The 16,878-nt window shown below is 33.0% G+C and overlaps 2 protein-coding genes across 2 annotated transcripts in view; one reads left to right on the top strand and one right to left on the bottom strand.

Moving 5' to 3' along the window:
• Nucleotides 1-16,878, top strand: part of LOC131975860 (sodium bicarbonate cotransporter 3-like) — a 47,798-nt gene that overhangs the window by 23,836 nt on the left and 7,084 nt on the right. The window contains 4 exon segments of the mRNA XM_059338657.1: nucleotides 8,234-8,479; nucleotides 8,578-8,683; nucleotides 13,661-13,822; nucleotides 13,973-14,086. Of these exon segments, the coding sequence (XP_059194640.1) occupies nucleotides 8,234-8,479; nucleotides 8,578-8,683; nucleotides 13,661-13,822; nucleotides 13,973-14,086 (628 nt within the window).
• On the bottom strand, nucleotides 7-4,896 carry LOC131975861 (uncharacterized). Its single transcript, XM_059338659.1, has 8 exons — nucleotides 4,693-4,896; nucleotides 3,829-3,879; nucleotides 3,609-3,737; nucleotides 2,542-2,821; nucleotides 1,802-1,890; nucleotides 1,581-1,631; nucleotides 1,281-1,409; nucleotides 7-421 (listed from the first exon to the last, which is right to left on the bottom strand). Exons 1-8 carry the CDS (start codon nucleotides 4,829-4,831, stop codon nucleotides 102-104), a joined length of 1,188 nt encoding a protein of 395 aa, XP_059194642.1. The 5' UTR covers nucleotides 4,832-4,896; the 3' UTR covers nucleotides 7-101.

Genomic DNA, 16,878 nt, shown 5'->3' with positions numbered 1-16,878 from the left:
TGTGAGTTTAAATTCATTTTTTTTATTAGAAGTTAAACCGTATTAAAGAGTTCGTAGCTCCGTGTCGAGGTCACGTTTAAAAGCTGTGGGTTTAGTCTTGCTCAGACCCGAGGGGAGAGGTCGGAGGGTGTGTCGGCGGGCAGGGGGAACAGCAGGAAGCCGCTGAAGGTGCTGTGGTGGTTGCTGTTGTCCCAGATCTGTGTGTTGAGCCACAGCTTCATGTGCAGCTTGTCGCCCTTCTCCAGCAGCAGGGCGGCGCCGTTGGACGCCGTGTCGCTGCCGGCGCCCGACGGCTGCTCGTGGACGATCAGCTGGATCTCAGCGCTGTTCTTGTAGAGCACGGCGCTCATGGGGAAGTCGGTGGGGGCGTTGGCGGTGAAACGGATGTAGTAGACTCCACGAACAGGAGCCGTGAACACACCTGGAGGGGAAACAGGAAGCAGTTAGGATGGGAGGGAGGGAGGGGAGGTGGGCGGGTCAAACAAACCAGGGCTTTCACCAGGAGCTGGACAAAATAGACTGAAAAAAGACACAAAACCACCCAAAAATGACACTAAATGACACAAAAATGACACAAAAATGACACAAAAACGACACAAAAACTACACTAAATGACCCAAAAATGACCCCTAAATGACCAAAAAAGACACTTAATGCCCCATAAAAGCGACAAAGTGACCAAAAAAGGACACAAAATGCCCCAAAAAACACAAAATGACCAACAAAATATGTAAAATGACTAAAACAGACACAAAATGCCCCAAAAAAGACACAAAAATGACCAAAAAGACGCAAAAGACCAAAAAAGATGTAATATGACCAAAAATTATGTAAAATGACTATAAAAGACACAAAATGCCCCAAGAAACACAAAATGCACCGAAAAAAGACATCAAGTGAGAAAAAAAGAATGTAATATGGCCAAGACGACGTAAAATTACCCAAAAAAAGACCTGAAATGCCCCCAAAAACATTCTATGGAATGAAAAACTGCATTTTCCTCCAGCGGTGGAAGAAGTAATCAGATTACTTTACTGCAGTAAAAATACAAAAGTATCAAAAGTAACAGTACTCGTTATGCAGATTGTTTTAAATGTTCCTAATCTATTATTTTACTGTTAAAATTACCTGATATTCTGTTAGGTGGATTCATTTATAAAAATGTTTTTCATGTTGCATCTCAACCAGAAAAGTAACTAAAGCTGGACAAAAATTACAATATTTACCTCTAAATGTAGTGTAGGAGAAGTATAAAGTGTGTGTGTGTGTGTGTGTGAGACCTGTATCAGAGTTGTAGCTCTGTCCGATGTTGGTCATGACCGTCTTGTAGATGAGGGGTTTGCTTCTGTCTGTGACCTTCTGCAGCCCGTCTCCGCCCAGAGACACGGCGAACGCCACCTTCGGCTCGTCTGGAGACAAAAGACACCAAACCACAAAGACTTTTTCAGATAATTAAAACATATCAAATCATTTCAGCTTCCAGATTCCACAGAGCTGCAGGACTTAGAGGTTTTTATACATTCCAGAGAGGAGAATGTGAGAAGAGCAGCAGGGTTGAGAGGGTTAAATGATTGACCGACCTCTCATGGCCTTCAGCTCCCTCTCTGTGCTCTCCAGCCTCTCTTTCACTCCTACAAACACAGAAATACACAACATCATCAGCAAAAATCATCATGTGAAGTCACCAGTGAGGGTCACATGAGACCTCGGTCACTGACGTGCAGAAACTCTTAACACTGCACGTTAGATTAGTGAAATAACCAACAGATGAGCGGCTGAAACGATGTGTGACCAGTCTCACCCAGGTTTTCTGTCTGAAGAATCTTCAGTGAAGCCTGAAGATTCTTCAGCTCGGCTTCAGCGTCGAACTCTGCCGGAGCCTCGTCCACCCTGTAACACACACAAATATTAACGTAAAATGACTAAAAAAAGACAGAATTTAAAAAAAATATATGTAAGATTACTAAAATAAAGACAAAATGAACAAATATTAACGTAAAATGACTAAAAAAGACACACGATTTAAAAAAAATATATGTAAGATTACCAAAAGAAGATAAAAAAAATACCAAAATAGACACAATGACCAACTATCAACTTAAAATGACATAAAAAAGATACAAAAATTACCAAAAAACAACATAAAATGACCAAAACTAGTTTTCTCCAATTATTGAAGTATTGTCATGTTACCAGCCTCTCCTGTCCTCTCCTCTCTGCTCTTAATGTTTTTAACAGGATCTCGTTAGTGCAAACGCTTTATTTTTAGTATTTCTATAACGGAGACTTTTGTAACTGATGATGCGTCCAAGGACCATCGGAAAGTTGAAACTCTGGTGATAATAGTTGGTTCAGAGGGTTAAGCAGTAATTTGTTGGTGAAAACAAACAAGTTTGTAGAGTATTAAAGTGAGGTTTTGATGTGTATGTAACAGTATCGTCTGCATAGAGGCGTAGTTGTCTTGTTGGTTGTCAGTGTGTTCATGTGTCTTTAAGGCCGCTGCCGGCCAATCAGAAACAGGCATCTCCTGCTGTGACTCACAGGGGGAACAGCAGGAAGCCGCTGAAGGTGCTGTGTCGGTTGCTGTTGTCCCAGATCTGTGTATTCAGCCACAGCACCATCTTCAGCTTGTCTCCCTTCTCCAGCAGCAGGGCGGCGCCGTTGGACGCCGTGTCGCTGCCGGCGCCTGACGGCTGCTCGTGGGCGATCAGCTGGATCTCAGCGCCATTCTTGTAGAGCACGGCGCTCTTGGGGAAATCGGTGGGGCCGTTGGCGGTGAAACGGATGTAGTAGACTCCACGAACAGGAGCCGTGAACACACCTGGAGGGGAAACAGGAAACGGTTAGGGAGGGAGGGGAGGTGGATGGGTCAAACAAACCAGGACTTTCAAAAAGATACAAAGTGACCAAAAAAAGACACAAAATGCCCTCCAAAAAACACAAAATGACCAAAAAAGATGTAATATGACCAAAAAAAAGATGTAAAATGACCAAAAATGGTGTAAAATGACTATAAAAGACACAAAATCCCCCTCAAAAAGTCACTAAATGCCCCAAGAAGCACGAAATGCACTGCAAAAAGACATCAAGTGAGAAAAAAGATGTAAAAATTACCCAAAAAATACACAGAATGGCCAAAAAAGTTATAAAAGAGCAGCAAAAGACGTTTTGTTTTTGTACATCGCTTATTTATATTACTGCTCTGACTTTAGTGGCATTTTCAAGAAACAAAGTAGTGCCAGGTGAAGTGATCTATTCTACGATCAGAGACACCTCCAGCTGTTCAAAACCAACAAACAATGAAGTCTGACTCACACACACTTACATGACAGTGTTTTCATTAAACACTGTCTGGAAATGTGGTGAAAGTTTGTGGACGAGGATCTGCAGCATTACAAGTTAAAGCCTGAATGATGGATTTTAGTTTGAGGTATGTAGGTTAGTATTGAGTCGATCTTTGTTTGATTGAACTAAGTTTTGTAGAATATTAAGGGGCCTTGTGAATCTGATGCTGTATAAGACAGTATCATCTGCATACAGCCGTAGTTTGTGGTTTTGGTGATTATTATAGTGGTAAATCTTGATGTAAACTTGGCGTTTGTACTCACCTGTCTGGGCGTCGTAAGCCCCGCCCACGTTGGTCATGACGTCCCTGTAGATGAGGTCCTGGTTGCCGGTTGTGGTCTTGACGAGGCCGTTTGATCCCAGCGAGGCAGCGAAAGCAACTTTGGGTGTTTCTGAACAAAAAAACGTTTTTTTGACAGCATTACATTCCACCAAACCTAAAAGGATCTGCAGCGATCTGCTCTTGTTCTAGACGTTCCTCACCTCGGACTCTCTTCAGCTCCATCTCAGCCGCCTGCAGACGCTCGCTCAGCGCTGCAAACCGTTACAGTGGAAAACATGTTAGAAATACAGCAGAACAAATGGCGATCAGTGAACTTCTGCAGGGGAACATTTCAGCTGCAGTCTGTCCTCTTCAATCTGCTACAAGTATCTCCACTTCACACCTTTAGATTAATAACACAGACACAGAATCTAGTCCTGCTGCCTCTAATGCCCTCAAAAAGATACAAAATTACCAAATATTGACTTAAAATGACTAAAAAGACACAAAATTAGAAAAAAAAGAAACAAAATGACCAAATATCAACTTAGAACAATTAAAAAAGACACAAAATTACCAAATATCAACGTAAAATTACTAAAAAAGACTCAAAATTACCCAAAAAGACCCAAGATGACCAAATATCAACATAAAATGATTAAAAAATAAACAAAATTACCAAAAAGACACAGAATTACCAAATATTAACTTTAAATGACTAAAAAAGACCCAAAATTACCAAATATCAATGTAAAATGACTAAAAAAGACACAAAATGACCAAATATCAACGTAAAATGACAAAAAAGACAAAAATTACCAAAAAAGACGCAACATTACCAAATATCAACTTAAATGACTAAAAAGACACAAATTACCAAAAAAGACGCAACATTACCAAATATCAACTTAAATAACTAAAAAAGACACAAAATGACCAAATATCAACGTAAAATGACTAAAAAAGACACAAATTACCAAAAAAGACACGTTACCAAATATCAACTTAAAATGACCAAAAAAGGCACAAAGTTACCAAATATCAACTTGAATGACTAAGAAAGACAGTAAATCTTAAAGTCTCACCGAGCCTCTCGGCCTGCAGCTCCTGCAGAGCGTCCTTCACCTTCTGCAGCTCGGCGGCCTGGCTTTCGACGGGCTGAGCCGAGCCCAGCCGGGCCAGGCAGGCCAGGACCAGCAGCAGGACGGGGACACGCAGAGACATGATGGGACGGACGGAGTGACGGGGACCGAGAGGCTGCCGTCTTTATAGACGCTGCCAAGTCCGATGTCCTGTTTGTCCTGTTTGTCCTGTGTGTCCTGAGTCAGCGTTGACTGATCAGGTCAGGGAGGCTGCTGACGACGAGTCAGACCAGTCACTTACCATCAGCTCTGTCAATCAACAAAATTAGACATAACATTTAAAAAAAATATATGTAAAATTACCAAAAATACAAAATGACCAAATATCAATGTAAAATGACTAAAAAAACACACAAAATTACCAAATAAAATACACAATATTAAAAAGATTAAACATAATGAGACACATAATGACCAAAAATCTACTTAAAATGACTAAAAAAAGACAAAATTTCCAGAAGCATATGTAAATGACTAAAAAAGATACAAAATGACCCCAAAAAAGACACAAAATTTCCAAAAAAGGAAAAAAAATGTAAAATGACTAAAAAAGTACCCAAAAGTGTCAGAATTGCACAAAATTACCAGAAATAAAGACGTAACATCACCAAAAAAGACCCAAATGTAAAAAAGAAATATGTAAAATGACCAAATATCAATGTAAAATTACTAAAAAAAAGACACAAAACTTTAAAAAAAAGACACAAAATGTACCCAAAAAATTGTAAAATTTCCAAAAAAGACACAAAAAAAATTACCTAAAGTGACCAAAAAGACGCAAAAATTACAAAAAGACACAAAATGACCAAATATCAATGTAAAATGACTAAAAAAGACACACAGTTACCAAATAAAATACACAAAATGATCAAATATCAACTTAAAATGACTAAAAGACACAAAATGACCATATATCAACTTAAAATTACTATAAAAAGACAAAATTCCCAAAAAGACACAACATTTCCAAAAGCATATGTAAATGACTAAAAAAGATACAAAAAGACCCCCCAAAAAAATAAGTAAAGGGGCCAAAAAAAAGTCTAAAAAAGTGCCCACAAGTGTCTTTCATTGTGGTTTCAGGGTGACAGTGAATGGTTAAAGCGGTTATTGATTGGTGGAGCATTGATCAGGTCATTGTCCTGCTGCTGGTCATCCTGCTCTCTGATTGGCTGTTGGCGAGGTCAGAACTTGTTATCTGAGCTGTTTTTATCTCAAACATCTGCAGTTTGTTCAGACACTCAGTGGACTGTGACTCTCTCCCAGCCCCATACACTCCTATGAAAACTGCAGAGTGTTTTTGTTTATTTTATTGATTTATTGGTGGATAACGAGCTCCAGTCCAGCGTTGTGTTTACCTGTCGACCTTCCAGTCACCATCAAACTTTCCCACTTTGTTTTTATTTAACACAATATTTTTTTGCATTACAAGTTTTCTGAAATGTTTGTTTGGATATGCAAATTAGGTGTGGACACATTATATTTGCAGATATTTCCGGGACATAAATTATTGTTATTATTATTATCATTATTTGATTTTGGTGATATATTAGATTCATAATTGTAACTTTTTTCATTTCATAAATCAGAAAATAATTTCAATCTTCACCATGTTTTTAGGAATAAAATGGAATAAATCGGGTTATGAATGATTGAATATAGTTGGGAATAAAACTGGTCAGGTTGGTGTCTGTAAGAGAAGCTGAAGTTGAGATTTATTATTACATTCTGAATGGAAAATTACTATTTGAAGAGAAAATATTGAATGTAATTGAGTGTGCTTGAAAGAGCACACTATATGTTATCCATCAGGCTTAATCCTACATTTTATTCTTCCGTTTCTTCCGTGTTTTTTTCGGTCGACTACTCCTCCCAGAGTTTTGGTCGCACAAACACTTAAAAGGTATCAAATGGACCGGCTCGGCCATGACAAGTATGCTATGGCTTTTAAAGACGTAAAATCTCCAAAAATGACTAAATATCAACGTAAAATGACTAAAAAAGACAAAATTCCCAAAAAGATACAAAATTCCCAAAGATAAAGACGTAACATCACCAAAAAAGACACAAAATTAAAAAAGAAATATGTAAAATGACCAAAAAAAGATGCACAATGACCAAATACCAACGTAAAATTACTAAAAAGGACACAAAATTTCGCCATAATTTGTAAAATTTCCCAAAAAGACACAAGATGAAAAAAATTGTCACTTTTTTCTTGTTAATTTTTGACTTTTTTCTTGTAAATTTGTCACTTTTTTCTTGTAAATTTGTCACTTTTTTCTTGTAAATTTGACACTTTTTTTCCCGTAAATTTGTCACTTTTTTCTTATAAATTTGTCACTTTTTTCTTGTAAATTTGTCACTTTTTTCTTGTAAATTTGACACTTTTTTCTTGTAAATTTGTCACTTTTTTCTTATAAATTTGTCACTTTTTTCTCGTAAATTTGTCACTTTTTTCTCGTAAATTTGAAATTTTTTTAAATTAGTTTTTATTAGTTTTAGGTCCAGATTAAAAAAAAGTCACAATAAATGTTTCCTTTATTTCTTTGTCTGATCCATCTCAGCCCCAATAAGTTTATTAAGTCATAAAACCAGATAGATGAAATAGATTTCATATCAACCAAAAAGGTTTACGGATGAAAAAAGTTGACAAAGACCAAAACGAAGGACATTTTCACTATAATTTTAGTTAGTTTTAGTTAGTTTTGGAACCAGAAAATACAGTTTCAGCTAGTTATCGGTTTTTAAAACATTAAAGAAAATGTTTTGTCAGCTCTAGTTGTAGTTATTGTGTTAGTGTTGGTTCCCTCTAACCGTGTGTTCAGACCGGACGCGTAGCGAATTTTCGCGTCGAGTTACTCGCGCGAGTTGATCGCGCGAGTAGTTGAATTTACTCGCAAATTTTCGCAGATAAACAGATAAAAATGCCGGCCGGCGAAGGCTGCTAATGCTAATGCTAACTTTGTAGAGAAGTAGCTACAACAGATAGCTGAAATCAGATTGTCACAACTTACCAGGCAGACCGGTGACCTCATCACCCTCCTCCAGGCGAGATCTTTATGGTTCCGGTTGCGGTAGGAGGGTGATGATGTGTCAAAAAGCTCGGGAAGCCCACAGACCGCAACAATAAGTTTCTCCTCCATTTTTCCGGAATAGGCGGGTTCCCAGGATGCATGACGTCACTGTCGTCCAGAATCTCAACGCTGATAGGCTGTCCCGACACAGCGTCACGCGAATATTTCGCCAAAGTTGAATTTATTGAACTCACGTGAATTTGCGTTGTTTCATTCGCGCCGCGACATTCGCGTCAATCGCGTCTCGCGAAACCCGCGATTTGCGCCGCCGGCAAAAAATTGCGTCTATTCGCGTGTTTGCATTGACTTTGTATGTAATCTTGTCGCGCGAAATATTCGCTACGCGTCCGGTCTGAACACACCGTAACAGCCTGGTGAGGTGCTGACGTCCCCCTGTCTGTCCCCAGTGACTTCGGCCTGTCCTACCTGTCCCTGAGGACCAGTATCGGCCTGTGGACGGCCTTCCTCTGCCTGCTGCTGGTGGCCACCGACGCCAGCTCTCTGGTCTGTTACATCACCAGGTTCACCGAGGAGGCCTTCGCCGCCCTCATCTGCATCATCTTCATCTACGAGGCTCTGGAGAAGCTGGTCCACCTGGGGACGGACTACCCCGTCAACATGCACAACCAGCTGGACAACCTCACCTCCTACACGTGAGACAGACAGAGACTCCTCCTCCTCCTGCTCCTGCTGCTGCTGAGTCCACTCCTCCAGGTGTGTGGGGTTAATCAGGAGTCTCTCTGTGTTGCAGGTGTCAGTGTTCTCCTCCTGCTAACGTCTCCTCTGAAGTCCTGCAGCTGTGGAGCCGCAGGAACGTCACGGAGGACAGCGTCCAGTGGGACCAGCTCACCGTCAAGGTCTGACTCTGTTAATGTCTCATCCACAACCAGCACATTCACAACAACAACAACAACAACAACAACAACATATACATATACATATACATATACATCTATTTATAACATATACATCTATTTATAACATATACATCTATTTATAACATATACATCTATTTATGACATATACATCTATTTATAACATATACATCTATTTATGACATATACATCTATTTAAAACATATACATCTATTTATAACATATACATCTATTTATAACATATACATCTATTTATGACATATACATCTATTTATAACATATACATCTATTTATGACATATACATCTATTTATAGCATATACATCTATTTATAACATATACATCTATTTATAGCATATACATCTATTTATAACATATACATCTATTTATAACATATACATCTATTTATAACATATACATCTATTTATGACATATACATCTATTTAAAACATATACATCTATTTATAACATATACATCTATTTATAACATATACATCTATTTATAACATATACATCTATTTATGACATATACATCTATTTAAAACATATACATCTATTTATAACATATACATCTATTTATAACATATACATCTATTTATGACATATACATCTATTTATAACATATACATCTATTTATGACATATACATCTATTTATAGCATATACATCTATTTATAACATATACATCTATTTATAGCATATACATCTATTTAAAACATATACATCTATTAATAACATATACATCTATTTATAACATATAAATCTATTTATGACATATACATCTATTTATAACATATACATCTATTTATGACATATACATCTATTTATAACATATACATCTATTTATAGCATATAGATCTATTTATAACATATACATCTATTTATGACATATACATCTATTTATGACATATACATCTATTTATAACATATACATCTATTTATAACATAATAATCTATTTATGACATATAAATATATTTATGACATATACATCTATTTATAACATATACATCTATTTATAGCATATAGATCTATTTATAGCATATAGATCTATTTATAACATATACATCTATTTATGACATATACATCTATTTATGACATATACATCTATTTATAACATATACATCTATTTATAGCATATAGATCTATTTATAACATATACATCTATTTATGACATATACATCTATTTATGACATATACATCTATTTATAACATATACATCTATTTATGACATATACATCTATTTATGACATATACATCTATTTATGACATATACATCTATTTATAACATATAAATCTATTTATGACATATACATCTATTTATAACATATACATCTATTTATGACATATACATCTATTTATAACATATACATCTATTTATAGCATATAGATCTATTTATAACATATACATCTATTTATGACATATACATCTATTTATGACATATACATCTATTTATAACATATACATCTATTTATAACATATACATCTATTTATAGCATATAGATCTATTTATAACATATACATCTATTTATGACATATACATCTATTTATAACATATACATCTATTTATAACATATACATCTATTTATAACATAATAATCTATTTATGACATATAAATATATTTATGACATATACATCTATTTATAACATTTACATCTATTTATAGCATATAGATCTATTTATAGCATATAGATCTATTTATAACATATACATCTATTTATGACATATACATCTATTTATGACATATACATCTATTTATAACATATACATCTATTTATAGCATATAGATCTATTCATAACATATACATCTATTTATGACATATACATCTATTTATGACATATACATCTATTTATAACATATACATCTATTTATGACATATACATCTATTTATGACATATACATCTATTTATAACATATACATCTATTTATAACATAATAATCTATTTATGACATATAAATATATTTATGACATATACATCTATTTATAACATATACATCTATTTATGACATATACATCTATTTATAGCATATACATCTATTTATAACATATACATCTATTTATAGCATATACATCTATTTAAAACATATACATCTATTAATAACATATACATCTATTTATAACATATAAATCTATTTATGACATATACATCTATTTATAACATATACATCTATTTATGACATATACATCTATTTATAACATATACATCTATTTATAGCATATAGATCTATTTATAACATATACATCTATTTATGACATATACATCTATTTATGACATATACATCTATTTATAACATATACATCTATTTATGACATATACATCTATTTATAACATATACATCTATTTATAACATATACATCTATTTATAGCATATACATCTATTTAAAACATATACATCTATTAATAACATATACATCTATTTATAACATATAAATCTATTTATGACATATACATCTATTTATAACATAATAATCTATTTATGACATATAAATATATTTATGACATATACATCTATTTATAACATATACATCTATTTATAGCATATAGATCTATTTATAACATATACATCTATTTATGACATATACATCTATTTATGACATATACATCTATTTATAACATATACATCTATTTATAGCATATAGATCTATTTATAACATATACATCTATTTATGACATATACATCTATTTATGACATATACATCTATTTATAACATATACATCTATTTATAACATATACATCTATTTATGACATATACATCTATTTATAACATATACATCTATTTATGACATATACATCTATTTATAACATATACATCTATTTATAACATATACATCTATTTATAACATATACATCTATTTATGACATATACATCTATTTATGACATATACATCTATTTATGACATATACATCTATTTAAAACATATACATCTATTTATAACATATACATCTATTTATAACATATACATCTATTTATAACATATACATCTATTTATGACATATACATCTATTTATAACATATACATCTATTTATGACATATACATCTATTTATAGCATATACATCTATTTATAACATATACATCTATTTATAGCATATACATCTATTTAAAACATATACATCTATTAATAACATATACATCTATTTATAACATATAAATCTATTTATGACATATACATCTATTTATAACATATACATCTATTTATGACATATACATCTATTTATAACATATACATCTATTTATAGCATATAGATCTATTTATAACATATACATCTATTTATGACATATACATCTATTTATGACATATACATCTATTTATAACATATACATCTATTTATGACATATACATCTATTTATAACATATACATCTATTTATAACATATACATCTATTTATAGCATATACATCTATTTAAAACATATACATCTATTTATAGCATATACATCTATTAATAACATATACATCTATTTATAACATATAAATCTATTTATGACATATACATCTATTTATAACATATACATCTATTTATAACATAATAATCTATTTATGACATATAAATATATTTATGACATATACATCTATTTATAACATATACATCTATTTATAGCATATAGATCTATTTATAACATATACATCTATTTATGACATATACATCTATTTATGACATATACATCTATTTATAACATATACATCTATTTATGACATATACATCTATTTATAACATATACATCTATTTATGACATATACATCTATTTATAACATATACATCTATTTATGACATATACATCTATTTATGACATATACATCTATTTATAACATATACATCTATTTATGACATATACATCTATTTATGACATATACATCTATTTATAACATATACATCTATTTATAACATAATAATCTATTTATGACATATAAATATATTTATGACATATACATCTATTTATAACATATACATCTATTTATGACATATACATCTATTTATAGCATATACATCTATTTATAACATATACATCTATTTATAGCATATACATCTATTTAAAACATATACATCTATTAATAACATATACATCTATTTATAACATATAAATCTATTTATGACATATACATCTATTTATAACATATACATCTATTTATGACATATACATCTATTTATAACATATACATCTATTTATAGCATATAAATCTATTTATGACATATACATCTATTTATGACATATACATCTATTTATAACATATACAGCTATTTATAGCATATAGATCTATTTATAACATATACATCTATTTATGACATATACATCTATTTATGACATATACATCTATTTATAACATATACATCTATTTATAGCATATAGATCTATTTATAACATATACATCTATTTATGACATATACATCTATTTATGACATATACATCTATTTATAACATATACATCTATTTATAACATATACATCTATTTATGACATATACATCTATTTATAACATATACATCTATTTATGACATATACATCTATTTATAACATATACATCTATTTATGACATATACATCTATTTATGACATATACATCTATTTATAACATATACATCTATTTATGACATATACATCTATTTATGACATATACATCTATTTATAACATATACATCTATTTATAACATAATAATCTATTTATGACATATAAATATATTTATGACATATACATCTATTTATAACATATACATCTATTTATGACATATACATCTATTTATAACATATACATCTTTTTCATCTCTAAGTCCTGCAGCTCAGTCAGAACAACTCCAACAGTCTTTGTGCAGAATATATATATTTTTTTTTTCCCAAGTTACCACAAATTACCAACAAAAAAGACACAAAATTTCCCCCCAAAACAAGGCCGAATTCACCAAAATAGACACTAAATGACAAAAAAAAGACACAACATTTCTGTCCTCTCTCCTTGTCTCCAGGACTGTAAGTCTCTCCGTGGGGTCTTCGTGGGTTCGGCCTGCAGTCGTTTTGGTCCCTACGTCCCTGACGTCCTCTTCTGGAGCGTCATCCTCTTCTTCAGCACCTTCTTCCTGTCCTCCTTCCTCAAACAGTTCAAGACCAAGAGATACTTCCCCACCAAGGTACCTGTTCCTGTCCTCGTCCTCGTTTCTGTCTCTGTCCCTGCACAAAGTTAAATCAAACGTTGAGTCGTGGTGTGAGGATCTCAACAATCAGTCCAGTCAGAGTCAGTCAGAGTTTTCTAATAATAAATCTAAATGTTTTATCTGCAGGTCCGTTCCACCATCAGTGACTTCGCCGTCTTCCTGACCATCATGATCATGGTTCTGCTGGACTACCTGGTGGGGATCCCCTCCCCCAAACTGGACGTCCCAGACCGCTTCGAGGTAACGCCTCCTCCCATTTAGTCTCTCTAGAGCAGCGGTTCCCAAACTTTTTTAGCCGTGCACCCTCTTCTATGTCCCAACCGGGTTGACGCACCCCCAATCCCCCACACCTTCCAAAAAACAAAATGCAATAAGATTTTTTATAGCCATATTAAAGGTGGAGGATGATGACAGGCTCAGGATCAGAGGCAGAAAGTTGAGAAAAAGTTATAATATTTTGAGCAGCGTTGAACAAAAATTGCAGCAAGTTTAAATGAGCGTGGAGCTAACAATACCCCGTCATCATAACACAGGTTGGAAAAATGATACAAGAACAAGAAGATAACTTCTTCTACGCTCCATTATAAGATCAAAAACAACCAAAAATAGATGCAAAAATGACCAAAGATGACACAAAATTATCAAAATAGACACAAATTGACCAAAAATACATGTAAAAATTACCAAACAACCAAAAAATAGATGCAAAAATGAACAAAAAATGACACAAAATTGAATAGCCTGTATTTATTAATTAATTAATAACACGTCTTTATTGTGTGTGGGGAAAAAAATGTAATTGTGTCATTATCAGACCGCCATTACATTTTTCATCTCGCGCACCCCCTAGCAGCAGCTCACGCACCCCCAGGGGTCCACGCACCACACTTTGGGAATCCCTGCTCTAGAGATAGATGTCAGAAAATACAGGAATATAAATAATAGGATTTACATCAGAAAATTGTGCTTTCACTGTACAAAGATTAATATAATAGAGGCACAATATTATATATAATGCTTATAATAGATAAAGGGCCTATATTCAGGTGCATCTCAATAAATTAGAATATCATAGAAAAGTTTATACATGTCAGTAACTCCATTCAAAAAGTGGAAATAGCACATTACAAACCAAAAAGTTCTCAAAAAAAGATTCAACATTACCGAAAAAGACACAAAATTTCCAGGGTCTGTGTTTACATATTTTTTGCTCATTTTATGTTGTTATTTAGTCATCTTGTTTTTAGGGGGGAATTTTAAAGTATTTTTTGTTATTTTGTGTCTTTTTTGGTCATTTAAAATATTTTTTGGGTCATTTTGTGTCTTTTTTTTGGTCATTTTACGCATTTTGGGGGTAATTTTGTATCTCTTTTTGGTAATTTTACATATTTTTTGGTAATTGTGTGTCTTTTTTGGTCATTTTACATGTTTTTTTGTAACTTTATATATTAAAAATATAAAAAATTACCAAAAAATTACATAAAGTGTCCAATAAAGACACAACATTTCCAATTAAATATGTAAAAATTACCAAAACAGACACAAAATGACTAAATAATCCTTCTTTGGTTGTAGACTGTAAAACCAGGTGATCTGGGAACAGGAGGCGTGAATTCTCTCTTTCTCTGCTTCTCGTGTCTCATATTCATATTTCAGGAGGTGAAATATGAGACGTTGATGTGTTTCTTAGTAGATTTAGTTTGTTGTGAGCAGCCTGTCAGTGATGTAACAGCTGATCATTGTAGGTCGGTTCCTTTGGTTCCTGCAGGTTCAGAAACTGGACCAACGACCTCCAGTTGTTTGTGTTTGACTGATGATTGAGCTGGTTTGAGCCTGAAGCTGCTCGTTGGGGCTCAGAAGGTTAAATTAGACTCCTGGTCTTTGTGTCTGTTGGGAATTAAGGATGGCTCTTTTATGAATAAATGAAACCTTGCACAGGGTGTCAAATATGTAAATAAAATGGCGTTATTATAAATGCTATCCCTCCCATAAGGATACCAAATATGTCAGGAACCTGAGAAACACTTCAAAAGTGTGGTTAGACGGCTATAAGAATTATTAATAATTATCATAAATAAAATGAATTATAAGAAATGATATGACTTGATTTGCTCTAAGTCATAGCTCGTTGGGGGCACCATCTGTAAAACAGAGAAAAATATAGTAAATTCACCTAAATCAGTCTCATGAAGTTACTAAACTATCAATTTGGAACACTGATTAATAATTATGAATGTAATTATAATCAAATTACCATATTTATATTTAGTAGTGGTTGAAGGAATTGTGAATTATTTTCATAGAAGAGGTTGACATATCATTCATAGTGTACAACATTAAATAGACAGCATTTATAATCAAAAGGTATTTATTCTAAATAACAAGTAAAGCAAATAAAAGCACACATCTATAAAGTATAGAGAGCTACATTACAAAAGAGGAAAAGTGTTTGTGTGTGAAGCTCATCACACAAAGGGTCGTAAAGCTCAAGCTGTGAAGCCATGCCTGGCCTTTTGGCCGTGTGTGAATTGTTACAAAACTGTGTTTTTGGTTACAGCTAATTTAAATTATGTGTAAATCAGTGTGTGAGCAAATCGAAGGTTAGTAAAGTTAGTTGCGTATAAGACTTGACTGTCTGTATAAAGCAAGATTAACACACGAATATCACAACAAATATACTTAAAAACACACGTATTAACCAAATCATTAATTACAGGTCAAATCCCTTGTATTTACAAGTCCTTCCTTGTTTCTTATCTAAGCCCAGTACATTACTCACAGTCCAGTTGGAAAATAATTTTCGATGGAGGCAGGGAAAGAAGGAAGTTTGGTTTCAGGTTGAGTTTCAATAATTTGCCGTCTTGCAAATTAAGTTGCTGTTTCGTCCTTGTTGTTGAGGTGAAGCTTTCTCTGGCAGTTGCAATGAGCTTTGCGTTCATTAATGCAACTTTGATGCGCAGGGAGAATCAGGATTGCTGTTGTTTCAGAAATCCTTGTGGAAAAGGAGATCTTCAGAAGGCCTCACCCTCAGA

This window comes from Centropristis striata, chromosome 8, assembly GCF_030273125.1.
Source record: "Centropristis striata isolate RG_2023a ecotype Rhode Island chromosome 8, C.striata_1.0, whole genome shotgun sequence".
Taxonomy (NCBI): domain Eukaryota; kingdom Metazoa; phylum Chordata; class Actinopteri; order Perciformes; family Serranidae; genus Centropristis; species Centropristis striata.
The sequence above is the reverse complement of the archived record's forward strand: the minus strand, read 5'-3'. Positions and strand labels throughout refer to the sequence as shown.